Raw genomic sequence first — 23,614 nt, 5'->3', positions numbered from 1 at the left:
GAAAATGCCTCTTATTACCCTGCTCCGTCATCATCTGTGACAGATTGCATAGATAACCTCGTTTAAAAGACCTGACGCCCTCAAGCTCTCGTTGGCGTAATCTGAGTGATTTCCATCTTGCATAATACCTTGTTACTGTTACTGTCTGTCATTAAAGTTGTCGAGAGAGGATGAGACCCTATGTGTTAACAGGGCAACCTGCGGAAGCTTTCAGACTGAATTTTTCCTGAAGAGAAACATCAGTGACCTCAAAGTGTGTACATAGATTTGAATGAATGAAGCAACATCTGTATTGCTAACACTGTGCTTCATAGTAATAGAAGGAAGATGAAAGGAACAGAAAAACACAACGATAGAATGACTGAGCATGGTTAAATGGTCTGTGGAAGTATCCTAGAGCTAGACTACATGGTCTTCTTTTGTCTCTAATTTTTCTACTTGAATATTGCAGTCTTCTACGGGTCAAGGGTTCTGGGAGGCTCGCAATGATCTGGCACAAAAGCAATTGAGCAAAGCCAATGTGCAGATCTGTGCGACAGGCACCTGCTGAGGCTAGAGTTAGGAAATCCAACTCAAACAAGGTCAAACTATTAGCAGAAAACACCTTGTCAACACCTTGATTTTAAGTATGATTTTTTTTTTCAGTAAGTAATGTTTATAAGAAGCTCTACAATTTCATTACATATAGTCTACTACAAAACAATAAAGCCATAGTATATATGTGACCCTGGACCAAAAAAGGAGTCATACGCTGCACAAGTATATTTGTAGCAATAGAAAACAATACATTGTATGGGACACATTGGTCGATTTTTTTTTTATGCCAAAAATCATTAGGGTATTAAGTAAAGATAAATTTTTGATTAGTAATATGCATTGCTAAGGACTTCATTTGGACAAGTTTAAAGGTGATTTTTGCAATATTTAGATTTTTGCACCCTCAGATTCCAGATTATTATTGTATTATTATTATACTGTATAACAACAACAATAGCATAACACAGAAAAGGCAATATCTAAAATATTTTTCTGCATTAGTGGTTAAGTTACTGTCAGACTCTGTCAAATTCATAATTAAGAATAAAATGTGCAATATATATTAGTTATATTGAACTTTAACAACAAACTTACAGCAGAAAGTATGATAAACGTTTTCTTCACTTGGAATAAAAAGCCACCACAGAAGCAAAATCTCTGATGTTTAGATAAAACAACAAAATGTGAATGATTTCTGTGTGTTCTATGGTAAACTTTAAGCTAAAATATTTTTTAAATAAAACTCAAAAGACACACAATACGACAAAACTGCATCACTGAAGATGGCAATTTTAAATTGGACAGGAACCCAATTTGTGTTTTAACAGTACAATATAGATAAGGATTTTTATTTTGCCCATTTTCCATTTCATTATTTAGAGACTCGATGGAGAGAACAGTGGGGAGAAAAGGAGTGAAAAGTATCAGGAAATGTCACAAGCTTCGTCCACATGAATACAACAGCCCCAACAAAAAAATACAAGAGTTCTTGGCATGATTTTTAAGATTCTTGACCAACAAATAAAATCTATACCATACTACAATCTGTTATCCATTCTCTATGTGTTTTTCCTCTCTTCATGCACACCCCAAAGGCAGTTTAGAAATGACCAGGGCTCCTTATCTTCACTCCAATGCCTCTGCAAAATCACATCAAAAGAAAGCTGACAAAAGACCTGACCACCGCAACCTCTTCCAATCGAGTTTCCACTCTCCGCGATAACCTTGCAGATCTCGCAATCGCCTTTTCTGAAGCTCGTACTCAAGACAACACGGGTGGAAAACATCACAAAGTAATAATTGAAATAGATCCTCTTGGATATGTGCTCAATCTGAGAAAGATTTACTCGTTTTTCAAAAGAACCATGGGTGAAATTCCATCAAATCACAATTATAAAAGCCTTTAATGAACATGACTTCAGTCAAAATGAACAATTGCTTGTCAAATGTGCAACAACACAGCAAAACAGTACTAGCTGACAATGAAACTACTGAACACCACTGAAAGTAAAATGGATATTAAAAACGTACAATAATATAATATAATATAATATATAATTATAAAAGCATGTATAAATTTAATTGTAAAATATGCAACAACACAGCAAAAAATGAAAGTAAAATAAATATTAAAATTTTTCAATTATTAATTATTTTAAATAATATAATATAATATAATATAACATGACAATTATAAAAGCCTTAACTGAAAAATATTTCAGTCAAAATTAAATTCATTGTCAAATACTCAACACTAAAGTAAAAATTGAAAATAAAAATAAAGTTGGAATTATTAATTATTTTTAATAATATAAAATAAATTATATGAAGAATAATTTGTACTAGTAGTGGTGATAAAAGTAAAAAAATAAAATAAATAAATAAATAAATAAATAAATAAATAAATAAATAAATAAATATATATATATATATATATATATATATATATATATATATATATATATATATATATATATATTAATATGAGGTTTAATATTACCTTTATAATGTTTATAAAAAACATTAATTATTATTTATTTTAAATCTAACAATAAGCAAAATATTATACCACTATACTACAACTGTTTTATCGAAATGTGTTAAAAATGGTTAAGCATCTTATTAAATTTTGATTATGTTTCAGTGCATGCACTGCAGCTTTAAATGACAAGGTGCTGGTGGGATAATTGTGAACGTCGCATGCAACAGCGAGGGATCTCATTATGAGAAGGATCTCTCACCAGCTCTGATATCATTGTCCAACATCCAAACACACGATTTGATCCTCAGTTAATCTCTGTCCAGCAAAACCAATTTCTAATTATGACTAATTAATCTGGGTAATATCCTCTCAGTGTTCTGATGATTGGGACATCACCAGGGCTGACATGATGCTTGGTTCAACCGCTGTTTGCTGGGAGGGTTTACTTGCGACTTATCCAGTGGGAATCTAATGTGACAGGTATTTTTCAGCCCTCATATCACCGCAGTCAATTTAAATAAACCACTGTCATCTCCCATAAGGGCTACGGCAGACGCTGATGTACACGGGCAAACCAGGTTTCCACTCCTAAATGAAATTGCAGATGTAAATGTCCCTGTCTTAGTCTCAGCACCTTATTGATAGTGACAGTTAGGTGCTAGATCATACAGGGGAACATTTGTATATCAGAAAGGATGCATCGACGCACAATCCGGAGTAAACGCTCTGGGTGGGTGTCAAATAGACGCTGGTGACGCTCTCTCTCGAAAATAAATCTGAAGATAATCGTGCAATTCATCCAGATAGAAAAAAGATGCATCTTTCTCCGCAGGCTGATTGATAACCAATTTAATGGGCCGCTCCCCATCCTCAGACGCATTACAAAGTGTCTGGATAAATGTCATCAGTAATGACAGAGCGGACATGTTTAAGGACTGCGTTAATGAAGAGAAATAATGGAATAAAAGGTGCGAGATGATGCGACGCACAAACAACACGCACGGGGCAGACGGTGACTGGAATAATGAGGCGGGCTGAGAGCCAATGGCTATCCCGTTAGGCTCTTTTTTTGACTCCGGTTTGAGTTGAAAAAGCAGTTTTTGCTTGAGTGTGAAATCCAAGTCCCACAAATGAGAAATAAAACATCCTTTCAAAAGATAATTCTGTTTTTAGAGACTGATAATAATAATTATGAGCCAGCTTTTCAACCTTTACGATGGGAAATGATCTGTGGAGTTTCATTCTTAAATTAAATATCTCCAGATTAAAGAATTTCACTCTTGATTAATTAAATATGTCAGCGTTAGAAAGTGAAAAACCGCGTGACTGTACAACACTCTGGCGCTGGGGAGAAAAAAAGAGGGTCTTTCGATGAAAGCATGGAGCGGAGACTCAACATAAGAAGACTTATAAGATACTCATCCATCTCTCTCTCTGCTTAAGCTAGTCTGACCACAACCGTATATCATCTATAATGCAAGTAATTCATTTTTAAATTATTAACCAGTCTTTGGGAACACAGACGAATTAGGATTTTACAAGTAACTGGCAGAGAAAACAAACGATTTGTTTGCATTAACAAATATCTGATTTATGATAGACTAAATGGGTATTTTGTTACCGTGAGCGTTATACTACTGACAGCTTAACTAATTAAAAATGAGCAACAGGGTTGAAATCACTATCATGTGCTGTCAACATTAACGTGCTAATGCATGCAATTCATTTTACAATCCTTAACGCGTTAAAATAATAATACGAATAAAAATAACGCAAATAACGCAAAATTACTGAAGCGCAATTTCTATTCTAACCCTTTAAACCAAACTCTGCTTGTGATCAGATCATTTTGAGCCGCTAAACTCAAGTCAGTCAAGTGAATGCATACAAACAATCTGTCCAAAACGGCGCTAATGAAAAGGAAACCAGGCAGATTACATCAGAGATTGCAGACAAGCTCTATCCTATTCTGTGATCGTCTGTGGTTAAATTATCAGATTTTTCACATTTTCAGTCAGACAAATTTATCACATTCCTTTTACATTAGGGAAAATATTACATCACAAATCGAGATGCAGACGTGGTGTTATAACACAAAATGTGTTCGCCGTTTTCCCCAATGGAAAACATTTACACCAGGCAGCCTTGTGGATCATCGCTAAATATAGAGGAATCAGCGGCATTAAATAATTATGATATGACTCATGCAAAAGACATTTGCATTTGCATCTTAAAAAAGGGCAAATGAAACAATCAAAGCGGTCACTATAGCAACCACTAAAAGGAGAACTACCTCCGAGGTGCTTTATTAGAGAGCTGTTGAGCTGGTGTCTGAAGGCCTTAAGAGATGACTAACGTGTGTGGACGGAAACCAAAATGGATCGAACCTTTAAGTAAACATGACAGCGAGTTCGGTCACAACAGATTTGTTTTTATGTCGGACTGGATTTTGGAGGGAGAAAACTACATTAAACTTAGAACAACAACAAACACGTGGATTGTGGACTACGTGATCTCATTAGTATTTGCAGGTGTTCAAACGTACACATGCTTTTTTTTTTTGTTTAGCCCGATTTGTACAACAGCGATGTATGCAAAATGTAAACCCTTTGTAAAAAAACAAAAAACAAACAAAACACACACACACACACACACACATATATATATATATATATACACGTTTTACATACATTTCCATGCATTAATTTTAATTAATTAAATTTTTTATTTTTACTGAGAATAATGAAGTAACTTAAACAAGTAGTTTAAACAGATAAGCTTAAAATGAATGAAATTGTCTATAAAGTGCACAGGTAATAATAGACATTTTAGAAATTATTTATACAGTATCAGTTTTACTTACATTTATATGTGTACAAAAGATTACAAATACTACAAATGCAACACAAGGTTTCTGCTTCCCTCAAAAGTTGTCGCTATGTTATAATTATGGATTTTCTTTGCTGATGCAGCATGTGTACACTCATCTGACATACTAATGGAGATTTGAAAATGGAGGTTGACATACAGCTGCCAGTGGCATATCACTTCAGTTGACATGTTTGGCAAGTGAAAAGAACCCAGCGTCACTGAATCTATCCATCAATCGTGTTTAAGGTCCTCTGCCCCAGTCCATCTATCTATAAATGCCATTTACTCACACCATGTTGCCCTGCGTCACGTCAATATATTGATAACATAATACATACGAATATAAAATGAAGGGGATTCAGTATTTTTTGAGGTTTGATTTGATCTCCCCTTGACATGCAATGATTTAGGGTTTTAATAGTTGACAAAGGTTAATAAAGCAGACTACGTCGTCACACTTAAAGCACAAGAAACCTTGCGGTTGTTCACTTTTAAAAGAACACTGCAAGTGAGGTGATAAATGCAGAGGTTTTTATAGACCCATAACTTTGCTTTCTGCACTATCACATTAAAATGAACCTCCTGAATGTTGGTTAAGGACTTCTATTTAAAATGCTTGGAAACCACTTTTACTAAGTGCTGTGCATGAAAAGGCTGGGTTGTGCATCGGTAAGGAGTCTAATTATTTGTGAGTATGATATGTAAAGATACAATGATATGGAGTGGTGGCCAGATTGTAGTATTTTAAACTACAATATGAAGAAAAGGACAAAATGAATTTTTCCTGAGGAGTTTAGGTAAAAAAGTCGTGTTTCATAGTTGCACTTTTGATTTTATCCCTCAGTAAAAATTACCAAGCAAATTAGCCGATGTTCTTCAGCCACCTTGGGCAACCTCTGAAAAATCGAATCCTGACCAGATAGAACTTTCTGTGATTTTAGGATATTATTTTTTTCACAGCCCTTCTCCTCATTTATTTTGACCTTCGCCAAATACTGTAACTAAAGCTAAATTTGTCGTTGTGCTGTCTGCTTCACCTTCATTATGAATTTTTGCCAACTTTCCGGGCAACTAACAGTTGGTGGTTCAAGTACTGCTGGCATCCCATCCAATTTAAAAACAGAATTAAATAAAAAAGGAGAGTCCGGAGTGTTTTCAGAACAGTCTTAATTAATTAATTCCCTTAATGTATAAGGTTATAATTAATCACATATGCGATTTATTTCAGTTCATTTCAGTGGGTTTACAACGGTCTGTAATGCCCAGACACTCCCATCTTTGGGGTAGTGCAAAATTCAGAACTGAAGAATTAGTCTCTTAAATCAATAAGGTGCAAATGAATTGGCAAAACCCCATGGAAAGTTGAATCAGAATTTGAATTGCATCTGAAGCTGAAGGATGTCCAGCTAAGATTTAAGTTTGTCTTTTCGACTTAAAAACTGGAGCTAATGTACTTAACTTCAGAATGTGTTTGAATTAGTGCTGTTAAATGATTATTCGCGATTAATCGCACAAACTTTTATTTTGAATGCGGTTAATCATTTGACAGCACTAGTTTTAATTTTATATCGTTTTGATTCAAATTCGAGTTGCAAGTATGCATCCTGTTTGACACCTAAATTCAAACAACAATTATAATTATGACACAACCTTGCAATTCTCACAAAAGCCATCATTACAGACCCCAATACCATCCAAATCCCTGCATGGAATCAGAGTCACCCTGTCTTATTAATGTTACCCAAATGCTGTTTAGAAAACGAATCCGCCCACATATTGCTCAAAGGAAAGAGGAAGAAGAAAGAGAGCGATGAGGGAGGTAAAACACACACGTTGCAGAGGGTATAGAGACCTCCACTGAGTTGTGCTTACATCCTGAAAATCCCCCCAGCCTTAGAACGCTCCTAAGTGAACGGGCTCGGCACTGCACACCCACCTCTCATTCATATTTAATACAGCATAATAACTCACTGCTCCACTGACTCAACAATTGTGATCTGGGTCCCTCCAGGTTCCTCAGCTGCTGTTCTGACACTGCACTCCTTCATCTCATTAGGAAATAAAAGGATTCCACTTGGCTAAGATCAAAGAGCTTTGGAAGGTGTATACTAGTTCAGTATAAAACAGATGTGAGATGGATGTGTGATGCAGAATGTCCTATATAAAACCAAATATCCTATATAGAGCAGGAGATGCTATTTTATCCTCAAAGACTCCAAAATGACTGAATTGAAGCAAATACCTTTAACAATCATGTTTCCTGAGCTGCTGGCCTCGCCAAACTGGTTACGGGCAACACACGTGTACATGCCAGCGTCCGATTTGGTGACGTTGGATATCCGAAGGCTTCCAGTCTCCAATATAGCAATTCTGCAATGCAAACACACACACACACACACACACACACACACACACACACACACACACACACACACACACACACACACACACACACACACAAACGATACTATTACTTCAGAGTGCTTCTGTGACTTCAAAACAACTATCAACAAAAGCAACTTAGTTTTTTTGACAGGATAAATGTTAGATGGTATTTAAGACTTGAGACTTCTGGAGAGATTTTAAGTGTGTGATGCAAGACGATCTAGATGTTTTTACAGAGACCGTTTCAAGGGAAAAGAGTGCAATTTTGGGACAGTCTTGAAGGTTTTTCAGCCTTTGCACATTGCTAAGAATCCTTTGTCTTGTCAGATCTCAAATCCCCACCTTCAACAAACTGCTGTCAACATGTTTTTAAGTGGAATAAGAGTGGCACTGAAATGCTTCTGTTTTTTTTTTTTCCACAAAGAAAGAAAATTGTTGGAAGAAGTATTTGGACAAGTCTAATTCTACTGGGATATTTTCCATAAGCCATTTAAAATGATATTCAAATACTGATCTTTGAACAGGAATCAAACCAATGTAAATTTTAACATCTGTTTTTAGGTAGGTCAATGAAAATTCTAAAAAAATTCTATTACAAAATTATCTTACAAAATTTCCACAACAATGGCCTTAAAACCACGTAGTGCATATGCACATAAAAGGGTCTTAAAAATACATCGTCAAAGATAAAACGCATGATGTGGAGACCTTGAGGATGAAGGAGAAAAATAGGGAGGACTTCATTAATTCATGACGGCATTCTAAATATTCTATCCATGATACTCAAGAAGGAGTGAGCCATAAGCAAGTTATACAAGATAATGTTATGAGCGTGCTTATAAAAAAGAAAATGAGTGAGGAAAAAAAACTACAACAACAACATGGTGCCATATTATAGATGGTACTATTTTGAAAAGCTGTGATAGCTTGAGGGAAGAGATGTTTAATTGGTGTGGACTAAACATTGAATATAAATAATCCATTTCCACAAACTGTGGATTTCATTAATGACTCTGGGGGGACCCCAATAAATAATATATTTCTAATTAACACTGTTGAAGTGTGGCAAATGTAATAATAATTGGTAAACACACTGTAAAAGAGAGAAAAGAAAAAAAGGCTAAAACACACAGTGGTCAGATATGAGGTTTCCCGCTCACATGCACGAAATGGACAATCACATGTTATTTGAGCTTCACTAACATGCAGATAAAATCAAACCTGCACCCATGCAATGTTCTTACACTAGCACTTTCAGTCGAATAGAGTGTTCCGAACAGCTCAGTGATTTTTTACATGGCACGGTCATAGGATGGCACATGTAAAATGTGTTTACCAAGTGTGAAGAACTTGACTAGCCTGCACAAAGCCCAGACATGAACCCCACCGAACACCTCTGGGATGAATTGGAACATCAGTTTCTGACCTCAGTGCCAAGAAAATCCCTGCATCCCTGTTCCAACATCTAGTGCAAAGACACATCTTTTACCTTAGTGGAAAATTTCTGTTAATATTTCAGAATTTTTTTTTTTTATGATACTGAATAAAGTTTCTTATTCTAACCAAGCCTGATTTATTTATTATTATTATGTTTTATATAAAAATACAGTAAAATCATTAACATTGTTAAATATTTTACAATTTAAAATGACTGTTTTTTTATTTTAGTATATTTTAAAATCCAATTTATTCCAATTGGTAAAGATGGATTTTCAGCATCATTACTCTGGCTCAGTGTCACATGATCCTTCAGAAATCATTTTAATATGCTGATTCGCTGCTCAGGAAACATTTCTCATCATGATAATTGTGCTCCTTATAATATTTTTTATGGAAACCCATGATACATTTTCGTCACGCTTCCTTGATGAATATAAAGTTCAAAAGAACAGCGTTTGTTTGAAACAGAACATTATAAACGTCTTTACTGTTTCTTTTGATCAATGCACACTTGCTGAATAGAGTGTTAATTTTAAACTGACCCTAAACTTCTGTAAGGTAGCACATAAATAATCACAGATGAAAAGAAAACCAGAACATCTAGACGTGGATATGCAAAAACAACTGCAGGTCATAACAAAGCAGGTTAAATACGACTGTCCCTTCTTTCCTTTCTCCCTGGCTCCTCCATAATGCACCCTACCTCCAGAGACTACCAACAAATAGGCCAGCACATTGTCTTATCTAGATCAAGGAATGACCTGCTTTTGGGCAGCCCTCCTACGTTTGCAGCTGTTGCTGATGTTTTATGAGTTATGAGATACATTTGTTTGCTCATCTCTATAACGCTACTCTCGCTGTCTCTTTTAACCTTCAGACAATTCTTACAGAGAAAAGTACTTTGACATACGGAGGATGAGTGTGGATTTCAAATATTGGTGTCGGAAAAACAAAGTGAGGCCACCAGCAATGAAAAACCTCAATATCTCAATTGTTTTTCTAAGACAGCAATTCCAGGAGAAAGTCACTGATTTCTCAGGATTTTATCCTGAGATCATTTTATCACCTACATTTTACACCCTGACTCACTTTTATCTTCTTTTATCTCACATGGTTCCTATAAAATTGCAGAAGAGTTTTCAAAAAGGTTTGCCCAGGTACCAGTAAACAACAGACAGAGATCTTCACACAAATGCAAACATTTCTGTTGATCAAATATTCAGCATATCAATAAAATGAGTTTCCATTTTTGTCTCTCCCAAGAAAATTTGAAAGGCAACATCTGAGCTTCATCTTTCCATCATCGTGGGATTCTGGTGTCTCCGGCAGGCTTTTTAACTTGTTTAACCAGCTAAATTTGGCTACGCTGATCCACCAGCAGTAGCATTAACCAGTATAAGCTAGCATGAAAATTCTAAGGCTAATATCTTCAGCAGAGTAAGCAAGCCTGACGGATTCATTCTGACATTGATGGGTTCAAACAGAGGAGACTCCTAACGTTGGTGGCATAGTCTGTGGTCATCAAGATACTTAGAGAGTGTCTATTCTTGGACAAGCACACCAGTCCCACCATCCAGCCTGAGCGAACGAAGACCTATCAATAATTCACCAGCGAGATGAACCTGAGTGCTGGTCTCCTCATCTCCTGTTCGTAACAGCTAATAAGGACAGCTGTAAATCTCTTAGCAGGATACAAGCCTGTATGACACGGCGCTGGTGAGCAGTTAAAAGAGAGGCACTATGTTGCAGGGAATTCTCAAATCTCCCCAGAAGTGTACTTAGAGTTGGTACAAAGACATCTATGCCACTGAGGCAAAAGCGAGCTATTATGCCCTTTTATGTTTTGCTGGGGAAGACAGATAGGAGGCATTATTTAGAGGCATCCAGTAGGAGCTTTCCTCTGGAAATCACAAACTGGACAGTGTAGGCTAAATACTTACTGACTCCTCTGGCAGTGCTCTGGCCAAAACTCTATGCCAGAAAGCTCTGTGAATTGGTTTAAATTATCATTTATTTACTGCTGAATTGGTTAATGCCCCCTCTAGAGAAAATGTTTTTTCTAAGAATGGGACAATACTAAAGGCACAATTCTCAAAATCTTGTAATGCGTGAAGGAACATGACCTTAATATTGGTTAGTATATTCTTTTTCATTTCAAAACATTTGCTTCCGAAATGAAAGCACGAGTGGAATAATAAAAAATTCTGTTGACTTTGTTGAGGCATTTGCAGTCTGAGCACATCACTTAATAAACGTCAACAAGCTCTTAAACACGCTCTTCAGAATTTCCTCCACTTAATGCTAGGTCAAAGAGAACAGTCTTAAAAAAGGAGTAATAAAAAAGATCCTGTTAAACAGAATATTTTATTCACCATTTTGAGTAAAAACATTTGGAAATTGGAAATTTTTATCATGATTACATCAATCATCAAATATTTTAAGTAACAAGAATTCCATCCCTGCTTTCACAGATAAAACAAATTAGGCATTTTCTTCCTGATTTGATGACCTGAATATAAAATATAAATATATGATCTAAATATGAATTCTAAATATAAACCATAATAATAAAAAGTGTAAACAACAACAACATGGTTATATGGTTATATATATATATATATATATATATATATATATATATATATATATATATATATATATATGGTTATATATATATATATATATATATATATATATATATATATATATATATACACCAAATTAATTCAGTTGAGTGAATGATTCAGTTGTTGCCACCTACCGCTGTGCTGATGTAATATATATACCTTGAACAAATAAATAATTCAAATATACTTAGAAACATTAAAGTAAGCAAACTATATATATAAAGCTGTTTAAATATACTCAGAGAATATACAGTGCATGTTCTGACAGGTTAAAAACTGACTTGTTTTAGCTCCTGATCCCATTCCCTCCCTCTCTCACCCTCTGCTTCTTCATCTCTCTTGAGTTTCCTGCAAAGGAGCTTTCATCCTGACAGCGATTTGCAGACAAAGCGACCTAAGTCATACAATTTTCAATTGGCAGCATCATGAGTGACAGTGACCACTGGTATTCCAAGTTCAGAAGAGTTAAACTCTTGCATACAGGCAGCAGTGTGATGCGCCGACTATCAACGGGAGCACAGAAGAATCTGCCAACCAGTGTCCAACAGTAGAGACTCGCCAACCGGCAGCATTTTAATCGCTAACAGTGTGAATGGAGCTCAAGTGTAAAGGCAAACGCTCATAAATAATGCTGCATATTTGTACAAGCTCGCAGATATGACCCAGGACAGTGCATTTAAGCGGGTTGCAACTCTCTTACACTAACTGGCCTTCTCTGACCTACCTGGAGGTTGTGTTCCATCAGTGAGTTTTTTTTTTCAAAAAAACATTTACCGAGGACCCAGAGGGAGGGTTATGTAGCGGGGTGAAGCACCGTCTACAGAAGGACCAGATAGGTCGTTTTATCCTCCAAATGGGGCACGAGGCTTGACCCAAACATGAAGGGCTGATCTATGTTGAGGACTAATACTCTAAAGAGGGGTGTGAGAGAGCTCCTGGCGTTACTTAGATGGATCATGTGTCCATATCTCAGTAGGCCTTCTGCTGGGAAGCGCGTTTGATAAACTGACGACCTTGTCAGTTGGATAAATAAACCGGGGAAGCAGAAACAGGTCATTTCAGATCACGCTCTGTCAAGAGATCTGTTTACGGGAAGCCACCTTGATGAGCACACCTCTACTTTCAACTCCTCACCCTCAAGGTTAGTCGGCAATTACTGCCATGAGGAAAAAAAATAAAAGAGCCTTCCGATGAGTTTCGCCGTTATCACTAGAACAACAGAGCAATCACTTGTTGGTCAAGGGAAAAAAAGAGGAGAGAGGAAAAATGGGATATGGAAAGGTTGTCTTCTGACACTTTTCCAATAGCCAGGTAATTGATATTGATTTTTTTTAGTGTATATGAGTCAATGGTTCTTAAAGACATAACATTCATTATCGCCGCATCTGGCACTCACATAACCGTGTCAAACTTTTACGAAATACAGCATCTATCCGGTATGACTTACTGACTTAATGTGGTACAGTTGCATTTATAATGCAGGCCATATCGATTAAATTCACTATAAATCAGAAATACAGAGAAAGATATTGATTTCTATGAGATACATTGATACATAAAGGCAAAACTATGACATAAAACCAATGTGCCGTGAGCTCAACATTTCTAATACGCTCCAAATTTGGAAAGAGAAACCGCTAAAATTGGTGGTTTTTATCTAATTCTTTGCGACAGGCATTATTTGGTTTGTCAGTCAAAGACGGCTCTTGGGTGTAATAATGCGGGTGTCGCTCACTCTGCGGGTGTCCGATTCAGATATAACGGGAGTGATAAGGAATGACTGACAGAAGCATCTGGACACCTAGCTGAGCTCAAAGAGGAGGCGTTTTAGACAACCAGCTGTGTACAATAGTGTTTTCCTCCTTACGGTATTAAAGGAACGGCGGAGGTGCGTGCTAAAGCGGCTGTGACATTTCCTGTGAGCGCTAGGCACGTTGACCCCTCGTCTCTGGGGGACCAGCATTAAGTTTCCATGGCAATGTGGAGATTTGTAAAAATGAAAAAGGAAGAGAGGAAGACGTATTAATCTCTATTTTTGTAAACCCAAAATCCACCGGTGTCAAATTTATATTCGAGCCGCAGAGCTGAGTGTCAGTGGCGACGTCAAGATACATTCCCTGTAGAGAATCATTTGCGACGTATGCCGGTACTTTTTTCCCACCTTAAAAGGAGGCTTGCATTGCCTTCCCACTTATCCTGAGGTAATTTTCTTAACGCTGTTCAATTATTCAATGTGCTGATTTAGTATGGGTACACTCGGCTCTTGCCATTCCACAAGATAATTCTGTCATTTCTCAACAGGAAATAAATCAACACGGCACCAGCTGGCGTAATAATTTAGCTTCAAATCAGTTGTGTGGGAAATGGACTTAAATAATGTGCACGGAAATATGTTATGCTCTGCTTTAAGCCACTCATATTCTACATAGAAAATAAATCACTGATTTATGGGAAACAAGCTAAACCTGCCATTAGCTTTGAAAAACAGAACATTTCCAGTTTTAAACCTAAATATAAGTTAAAAGAAACATTATTATGTCCTGAAACTTCACAAAGATGTTCATACATACTATATGCTACCAACAGTGTGGCTGATCAACAGTTCAGGGACTCAAAATTAAAAAAAATAAAAATAATAATAGTTTTATTCAGCAGGTACTTAAATAAAATTGATCAAATGTCACAGTAAAGACATTTATAATGTTACAAAGTATATTTATATCAAATAAATGTTGTTCTGTCATATAAATACTGTTTTTAACACTGATTATAATAATTGTAATTGTTTCCTTCACAGAAATAATTTACATTTTACAATATATTAGAATAGAAAAAGTATTTTCAACAGTAGCACTATTTCACAATATTTTTTTTCCTGTATATTTGATCAAATAAATGCAGCCTTGGTGAGCATTAGAGACACTTTTATAAACATTTCAAAATATTACTGACAACCTCTAAACAGTAATGTATGTTAAATCCATTAAACAAAAATGTAAAAAAAAAGTTTCTGTATTTTTAAAATAGTTCCCTTCATCTTAAAGTTCTATAAGTATCAAGTAAAAGAACAAAATGTAATAAATTTAAAATGTGTGTAAAAACATAGTTTTCTATCGGACTGTGGTGACAGTTTGAAATCAGTTGGAATATAATAATTCAATTTGACACATTATTTTTACATGGTATTGAGCAGACAAGAAAAACACATTTTGTGAGAAAATGAAAGCAGCAGGACATGTTTAACAAATTAATCCAGAACAATTCCACATCATAAATGAACACTTTTCAGTTCAACTTGTTTTGTCCCAGTACTCAAGAATAGATTAAATATAATAATAACAACAGACACAGAGGAACACAAAAAGCCCCAAAACAGAAACAAAGATGAAAATACATGAAAATTGTATCATTTCATGTTTGCAGTGCGAGGCATATTTCCAGTAGTAAGCGCGGCTTTTAATTTCAGCAATATCTATCCCCAGGGTCAGCAGCTGCGGAGAAACAGTGTTTATCAGGGCCAAACACTGTGGGCTTGTGGGTGTACTCAAACCGGGCTCCTTTAATCACAAATGGCTCTTCAGCTTCATTCTTTCAGACTGATATTCATCTCTTTTTCTCACACTCATATGCACACAATTCCTTCTAGGAATATAAAGCAACACACATGTGCAGCCCCAAATGTGCGAAGGGACCAAGATGGATTACTGGTGCTGCGCTGGCAAATTCGTTCTTTGAAAAATGATATTAGCCTCCAGTCCCCGAAGATAAAACTAATCCCGCCGAGTTTAACATGGCACTTAGACTAGTAAAGAGCGCGCAAAACTAATCACGGCCAAATCTCTGCATACATTTGCATTCTGGTTGAGTTTTATTTGACCAAATTAAACTAATTTCTCCTGGAAGAGAGTTATTATTGCGGTGAAAAAGAAGGGGATTCATATACAATATGGTCAAAAAGCCTGAAACCGAAAGTTAACATGTAATTTAATACACATTTCACATTAAGAATTAAGAATTTTAGTGAAAACAAGAACATTTGGCCTTTTGTACAAAGCAGCTCAAAGCGATAAGTGACGAAAAATATTAAATATTTACTTGTTTAAGTCTCTTTAAATGCATTTAGATTTTCAAATATGGTTTTAGACATTTGCAACCCGATGCACATTTAAGAAAAATGACAAAAAAATACCTTTTATCATACTAATTGTCCCATAGAGAGTTTAATTAAAGCTGTGCACCAGTTGTGTGAGACTGCAAACATAACATTAGCGGCAATCGATGTGCTGTCCACCATCTTGATTGACCAATTGTCTGCCGTGCAAATCTATACCTATAGATTGTCTGTGCCACGGCCGCGCCACACGGCATATCAAATTATGCTCCGCTAGTTAAAGAGTCTTTTAGCCAACATTAGCAAAACACAGCCATAGGAGGTTAAGTAAATGACATTCTATTTAAAGGGGTGGGTAATATGTTGATAGAGACCCTCTATGGTTGGGCTTTAACCAAGAATTTGAAGCTTTGGGGCATGTTCCAGATCTCCGCTGGTGGGCCCATTCCCCTTCAAATGACATTCCGCTGACTGACACCACCTAATTTCCCCTGGTGAGAGAGGAATATGAAATTAAAATGAACCATATGAGCTGGCAACACAACAGTCTAGGCGGATGAGCCTTAAGGTGAGCTAATGAGGAGAATGTATTCGGTATTTATTTTTTGGCTGTGAGAAAATGCTCTGTTTTACGGCGGCATCATGTTCAATCTTTGTGTCCATGAGACGGCAAGTTCCAAACAGGTGTTCAATTAGATTAAAAAGAGGGAAAAAACAAAACAATGGGCTGAATGCGACATTGAAGGATAATAAACACATTTCTTTTTAAATAAATGCAACAGCATGTTGCCCACATTGTGAATTTTTACCATGGTTATTATCTTAAAACACCTTGTTCTCGATGGTTAAGGCGACACGTCAAAGACCCCAGCGCACAAATTCAGATGCTTTTAAGCATTAGACTGCAAATCAAGTTAAAGCTTAATTCTACAATAACAAGATAAGGGAAAGTGGGCTTAATTAGATAAGTAAACGGATCCCGGCCCTCAAAAGTGTTCTGTATCAGCAATGACAGCAGCTGTGCTTGCCTCCACAAACTCTCCTTTATGGAGCTTTCTGAATTGATATCGCACCGCCCTTCATTCACCTGCACCGCAGCCTTCAGTGGCAGACGCGCTTTTAAATGGAAATCATCCTGACAAGCAAAACTTCATAGAGTGTCCTCATCCCACTCCTCCTCGTTTTTCTGCTTCATCTTTTGCTCTCGCTCTGTAAAGACAGCGACCGCATCTACAAGTGGGAAGTTAACTCAACATTAGTGCGTTACCACAAGACGGCCGGCATATGGTTTTATATACTTGTATAATTATGTTCACGAAAAACAGGTCATAGGCCAAAATCAAACAAACAAAACAATTACACTAGAAAAAAAGATGATATAGAAAATGAAGTCTATTTTAGAACCATTGTGACATGTTTATTGACAATTAAGCACATTTATACCTAGGATAGTGTGTGTGTGTGATTATAGTTTTACCTAACACTTTTTTTACTTTGAAAAAAAAAATCTCTTTGTATGGTATTTCTTCTTCTTTATTTTATTGTGCTTCTGTGTCAAGTGAAACTTTTCCTTTGAGTGTTTAATTAATTTTTTTTTTTTTGCAGAAAAAATTACCGTCTGTCTGGACATTTTATGGCTGAATTTATGATGTTGATTCTCATTATCTCTTATTTTTATGTACACTAATTATGTAAACCAGTACAGCAGTATTAAATGCAGTACAAAAATACTAGTTTAATGTATAAGTAACTTTTAAAGAGTTATTTATTTAGTACATATTTACACTTTTTTAGTACTTATTGTTTCTTCTGATTTTGGGGTGAAATTATTTTCACCTATGTACATTTGACCCTGGTTTTCCTGTATACTTCCTCTGCAATAGTCTACAAAAAATAAATTTCATGAAGATCAAAAGAAGACAGTCCAAATTTCCTCCAAAACCCATTCCATCATATATACCAGGCAACCTTTCATCTTCTTCAAAAGGCTATTCTTTGAGAGAGAGAGGGCAATTTCAGACACACAGCTTTGTGAAAAAGAGAGTCAACTCTCCATTAGTTTGTCTTTTATTAATTATGCCTCCACAGAAAACCTTTGATCCTTTGTGTTAACTTAATTTCTTACATCTAATATTGTCATCTAGTATCAAACGTGTACAGATTTCAGATCATGAATCAGTTAATGAATCACATTTCCTGTCTGAATCCACAGGGAAACCTTTGTTCAAATACATATTACATTAAATAATTTGCTATTAGTATAAAAACCTGATCAACCAACAGACCACACAGACACATAGTGGTAGCTATTGTATCTAACAACTGGCCACTGTTAATAACCTCCCTTAGGCTTCACCGAGCCACACACAAACTTATTATATCGTACTGTTTGTTAAACAAGTGCACGTCAGCACAGCACAGGCAGAAATTAGCTGTCAACTCAACCGCCACAACCGTACACTATTGCACAGCAGTCTTGTACAATCAACTCAAAATCAGCTTCGGAAACATGCAATCTGGCGCAGCAAAGTCAGCTTGAAAACATCAGCCCATCCGCTGACCTGTCCTACCTAAAACAGCTGATTGTATATCTAGAACAAATCCCCTGCCCCATCGCCTTTTATCTATCTATCTATCTATCTATCTATCTATCTGTCTGTCTGTCTGTCTGTCTGTCTGTCTGTCTGTCTGTCTGTTATATATATATATATTATACAATTATAATTATAAATTAATAATATAAAATATAAGTGCATAATTTCCTTTAAGCAAAATAAAGTAATATATAGAATGTTTATTTTGCAATATCACTTGTGAGATTCATACATACTGTGTGTGTGTGTATGTATGTATATATATATATATATATATATATATATATATATATATATATATGCAATTTTGAAAAGCAAACAAACAAACAAAAAAGCACATTTTAACAATTCCAAACCACATCAATATTAATAACTACTATTATTTTTTGTATTTAATCATCTATAAGTGATATATAATTGTCAATGAAGGCTGGAAGTGAAAAACTCATTATATTCAGGTGTATAGGTTTTCTTTTACAGGTAAAATAAGCCAAAAAATAGATTTAACTCAGACTAAAAAGTCAAAAATTATTACATTCCCATGAAAATATTCAAAACTAATGCAATACAGAAATTGCAAAGCTAAGGCGTCACCATTGAACAGCAAAATTCTCATTGGGTCAGCGGGGTCAGTAAAAACAGGTGGAGAAGAAAATACATTTTAACTGCAAAATATTTAAGAATTGATGTGAAGAATTAGGTGTAAAACCATCAGGAAACATTCAGTGTCCACCACCATCAAAAAACAAAAATACTAAAACAATTACCCTCACTTAATAAGAATGACATGCAGAAGTATTGTGAAATAAATGAAGACTCATTTTTTTATAGGCTTCATGGACAGATAAGTTTTGAGTGACTTTTGAAGGACCAGCACCACATCCTCTTGCACCACTGTTTGAAGAATTTATCTTCAAGAATCTGGCAGTAGGTTTTAGGAGCTCATTTTTAGTCAATCCTGCAAGACTTTTCAGGATAGGATATGGAAATGGCATGCATCCCTCCCTCCCTTTCAATCTTTCTCCTCTCCTCTCTTGCAGAAAAAAAGGGAATGCTGCTATGAAGATGGATTATCCTGCTGGTGACACCATCTCCTCTCCTTCTCCACCATCAAGGAGAGCTTGCACAATTATGCCAATTAATCTCACACAAAAGGAGTTCAAATGCACCCTGCTTTGATTAGGTCTGGCTCCCAGACAGGTGCTTGCACTCAGCATGCATCCACATACACACACGCACACGCTAACACTCATTTGCATAAAACAATACATCTGATTATGAATTAGTCTCTAATGGCATTTCCACTTAATGAGAGTGGTGTCTTTATACCTGCTGCTGTTTACAAGGTTAGCAAGAGCTGACAGGGACGCAATATAAATAAGTGGAATAAAACACATCCTAAAGCCAACATGAAACCGCATTTGCAATCCTAGACACAAAAGCTTGCACTGTCCCTGACTACATACATTTGAGAAGTTTTAATTATTGTTATGTTATTTTTCATTTACTACTAATAATTAATAAACACAGAAGCTGAAATGTGTGAGCTTCCAGGTTTACCATATTTGATGTACTCTTTGATTATTATTTTTATGTGAAAACATTAAATTTGTCTAGACATAATTTTTATTGTGAACACTGTACAATACATATTTCTGCTATCCACAATATACAGTGTTGCATTTTTCTATTGCAATATATCGCGACACAATATATTGTTACACCCTTATTATGTATATCAATTTATGTAGCCTCATTTATTTAAGCTCCTGTCTTCTGTTGGTCGTTTAATGGTGGTATATGTAAGATTGGCACAGAGGTTGAACTAGGTATTACAGTCCAAATTCTAAATATTGGAGAGTGTTTTTTTTCACCAGGCCCCTCCTCCTCAGACTTGAAGTACACTCAGGTTGCCAGATTGACAAAACCAACAAGAATGAGAACTTGATGATTAATAAAATTAAATACGCTTTGTTTTCCACCAACTGACGACCCAGGGTGCCGAAATACAACTGGGTAAACTGGCAGTGGGCAGGTTTCACAAACCAAAAAAGGGCCTGGAACGCGCATTTTCAAGGGAGAATAACTGAATGTAGCATTGTTTTTCAGATAAACAAGTAATGTTAACTTAGCATGTTTCTTAAATATCTGCAAACATATTATGGTATTATTATGCTTTAGTTGAGTCAAAAACTTTAACAAAGTTCTGCCCCAAACTCAAACTATTGTCTAATCTAGCTATACATGCTATATAGTTGCTATTCGAACACTGAAGTGATTATAGAAAGTACTTTCACTTGAAAAACTAACAACTCACAGGAAGTTTGTTGTACATAATGAAGCTTATGCAGTTTTTATAACAAGTAACTGAAATGAATATCAGTTCACAAAGATTTGCATTCACAAGTGTGCGTAGGTGTGCAAGACATCGCCGAAGGAGCTTGAAAGAAAGTCAGCACTTTCCAGAAATACATTCAATTTTGCAGAAAGTTCCCTGGCTGGCTTCCATCTATTGACAATGCAATCAAACATTCTGACCAGGCCTCCCTGACCACAATACAACCTTGGACATGAACGTGCAAACTTGTGATTTATCCATTTTTCTTTTTAATTACCTGTGTGTCAAAGATAGGTGAGGAGCTCTATGTGGAAATCCACTCCCTATCAAAAGCAAAAAAGAGCATTATTTTGTTCTAAACCACTGAGAAGGCGCAAACGGCATTAAAAAAATAATGTTCTGATTTTCCATTAATAAATACTTAGTCACTGTCTTATTTTTTCCCCCCTGACTGCATAAGCAGAGTGGCAAGATTTATTCTTTAAATATCTTGAAAAATATGATGTCTTTTTTTTTTTTTGAAAGACAATTCTTTGGAGTCAAAATGCAACACAAAAACTCCCCGTTGACACCTAAATGGCTCCTTAAAATTCAAATAAGGCTCGTCGCAATCTTTCTAACCACAGAACACTTGGTTCCTCAAAAGAAAACAAGCACTGCCTAACACGATATTTATAGCAAATAAAGCACAGCAAAGACTATTATCTAAAGTGGTAGGTTTAGGATGGTTTCGTGCCAGGCAAGACAATAAAAGTCTTCCATAATAAGGTCAAGATAGAGCAGCCCCCAAAAAGTATTTGGACACTTAGGCCACACTTAAAACGTCTAAATTTGATTGCATTAGACAACAAAATATCAGGCTAACTTCATTTTTCTGAACAATTGTTTTTAAAACTTTTAGTGGATTTATGAAGCCAGTGACCAGAATTTAGCATGACAGCAATTAAGTATCCAAATGGTTTTGTTTTATCATTTAAAATCTAACTTTTTTTTTTTTTTTATAAATGTTTTGCTTGAAAAGAATGCATGTTCTATCCTTGAAAATAAAGCCACTTACTATAATATTTTGTCACTGAATGCAATCACGTGGCAAACACTTTTTCATAAGCAGTGCGCAATATTTCCTAAAATTAAACCATAACAAACTAGGCAACACATATTCTCTATATTCAAATCTGAATAAATCGCCTGAATATAGTGTTTAAAAGAATAAGGATGAGATGCAAAACAAAGTGAAAAGAAAAAAGACGACACATGGCAAATCAATTTCCTGCCTTGACTCTTCAAGGTGCAGACATCAAGAATTCGTCAGCTTTGCTGTCCTCTCACTCAGGACAGCTCAAGGACATTGGCAGCGTAACCCTTATGCAAACGGCCCGCCACTCTGTTTGATGAGCACCAACACCAGCTTTGTATATGTAAACGATGGGCAACCGTGGTGTGCACACACTGACAGATGCATACACAAACACACACAGGCGCGCTGAACTTTGCCTATCCCAGTGTGGTCAGACGCAAACGCTCCGGGTCGGTGACATACTGCACTTGTATCAAGCTGTGTCTGGCTGCCACTCTATAGCTGAGACGGGAACATATGTTTGTTGATAAAGGCTGGTCTGGCAGGGACGCTGACCTCCTACTAAGAGTGCAGAGAAGTTGATTAACACCCTGCCTTTGCTCAGGGGGGGACATCACTGGTCACCTGATAAACCTGCGGAGTCTGGTTATTGGCGACTGCGTGATCCATACTGGAGCTGTTAATAAGGACATCAGGCTTCATTTGAATAATTGAGTGTGCTCAGTGAATCCTACGTGAAATGTAAATCTTTTAGACAAAATATAAGTAGGTGCAAAAATACACTGCATGCAAATATGACAATGTAAATGTCTTTTTAGGACATCATAGCCCTGCTGAAAAAAAAAAAAAAGTATAGTAAGAACTTGGCAGCTGGACAAGCTGGGAAGCCACTGGGTTAAAAAAAAACTTAACATGAACTGATCCAGACTAGGAGACCAGATGAACCACTATAAACCACTTTAGACTGGTTTTAGACTGGTCTAATATGGATAAAATACTGTCTAGGTATGAAGTTCACTACCATTCAAAATTTGGGATGGTAATTTATTTTAATGTTTCTGAAAGAAGTCTCATATGCTTGCCAAGACCAAGACAAAATACAGAAAAAAAACAATCATATTGTAAAATATTAATACAAATATCATTATTTTCTATTTGAATAAAAACACACACACATACAGTACATTGTGCCTTTTTATAGCAATAAAAAATTTAACTTATATTTTATATTATTAATTTATAATTATAATTGTATAATATATATATATATATATATATATATATATATATATATATATATATATATATATATATATATATATATATATATATATATATATATATATATATATATATATATACACATATATTTGTTTATTTCTTCTATGATGTCAAAGCTGAATATCCAGCAAAATTGTCACATGATTCTTCAGAAATTCTAATATGCTGATTTGGTGTTGTCTTATTATTATAATAAATGCTACATTTTAGCTGTGCTTCTTTCAGAAACACTTGCTTCAATGAACAGAAAGTTATATTTTATATATATGTCTTTGCTGTCACTTTTGATCAACCTACCGGTAATAAAAGTTTATAAAACTTAATAAAACTGCAGAATACAAATATTGATTTCTGTCAAAAAAAACGACTGA

At 35.7% G+C, this 23,614-nt stretch overlaps 1 protein-coding gene across 3 annotated transcripts in view; it reads right to left on the bottom strand.

The window, feature by feature from the left end:
• Window positions 1-23,614, bottom strand: part of LOC113096436 (contactin-4-like) — a 120,104-nt gene that overhangs the window by 13,686 nt on the left and 82,804 nt on the right. For all 3 annotated transcript variants that reach the window (XM_026261833.1, XM_026261821.1, XM_026261826.1), the window contains exon 12: window positions 7,632-7,759. In XM_026261833.1, coding sequence (XP_026117618.1) covers window positions 7,632-7,759 — 128 coding nt within the window. The remainder of the gene's footprint in view (window positions 1-7,631; window positions 7,760-23,614) is intronic.

This window comes from Carassius auratus, chromosome 6 (genome assembly GCF_003368295.1).
Source record: "Carassius auratus strain Wakin chromosome 6, ASM336829v1, whole genome shotgun sequence".
In the NCBI taxonomy this organism is placed as follows: Eukaryota; Metazoa; Chordata; class Actinopteri; order Cypriniformes; family Cyprinidae; genus Carassius; species Carassius auratus.
This window is presented reverse-complemented; position numbering and strand designations above follow the sequence as displayed.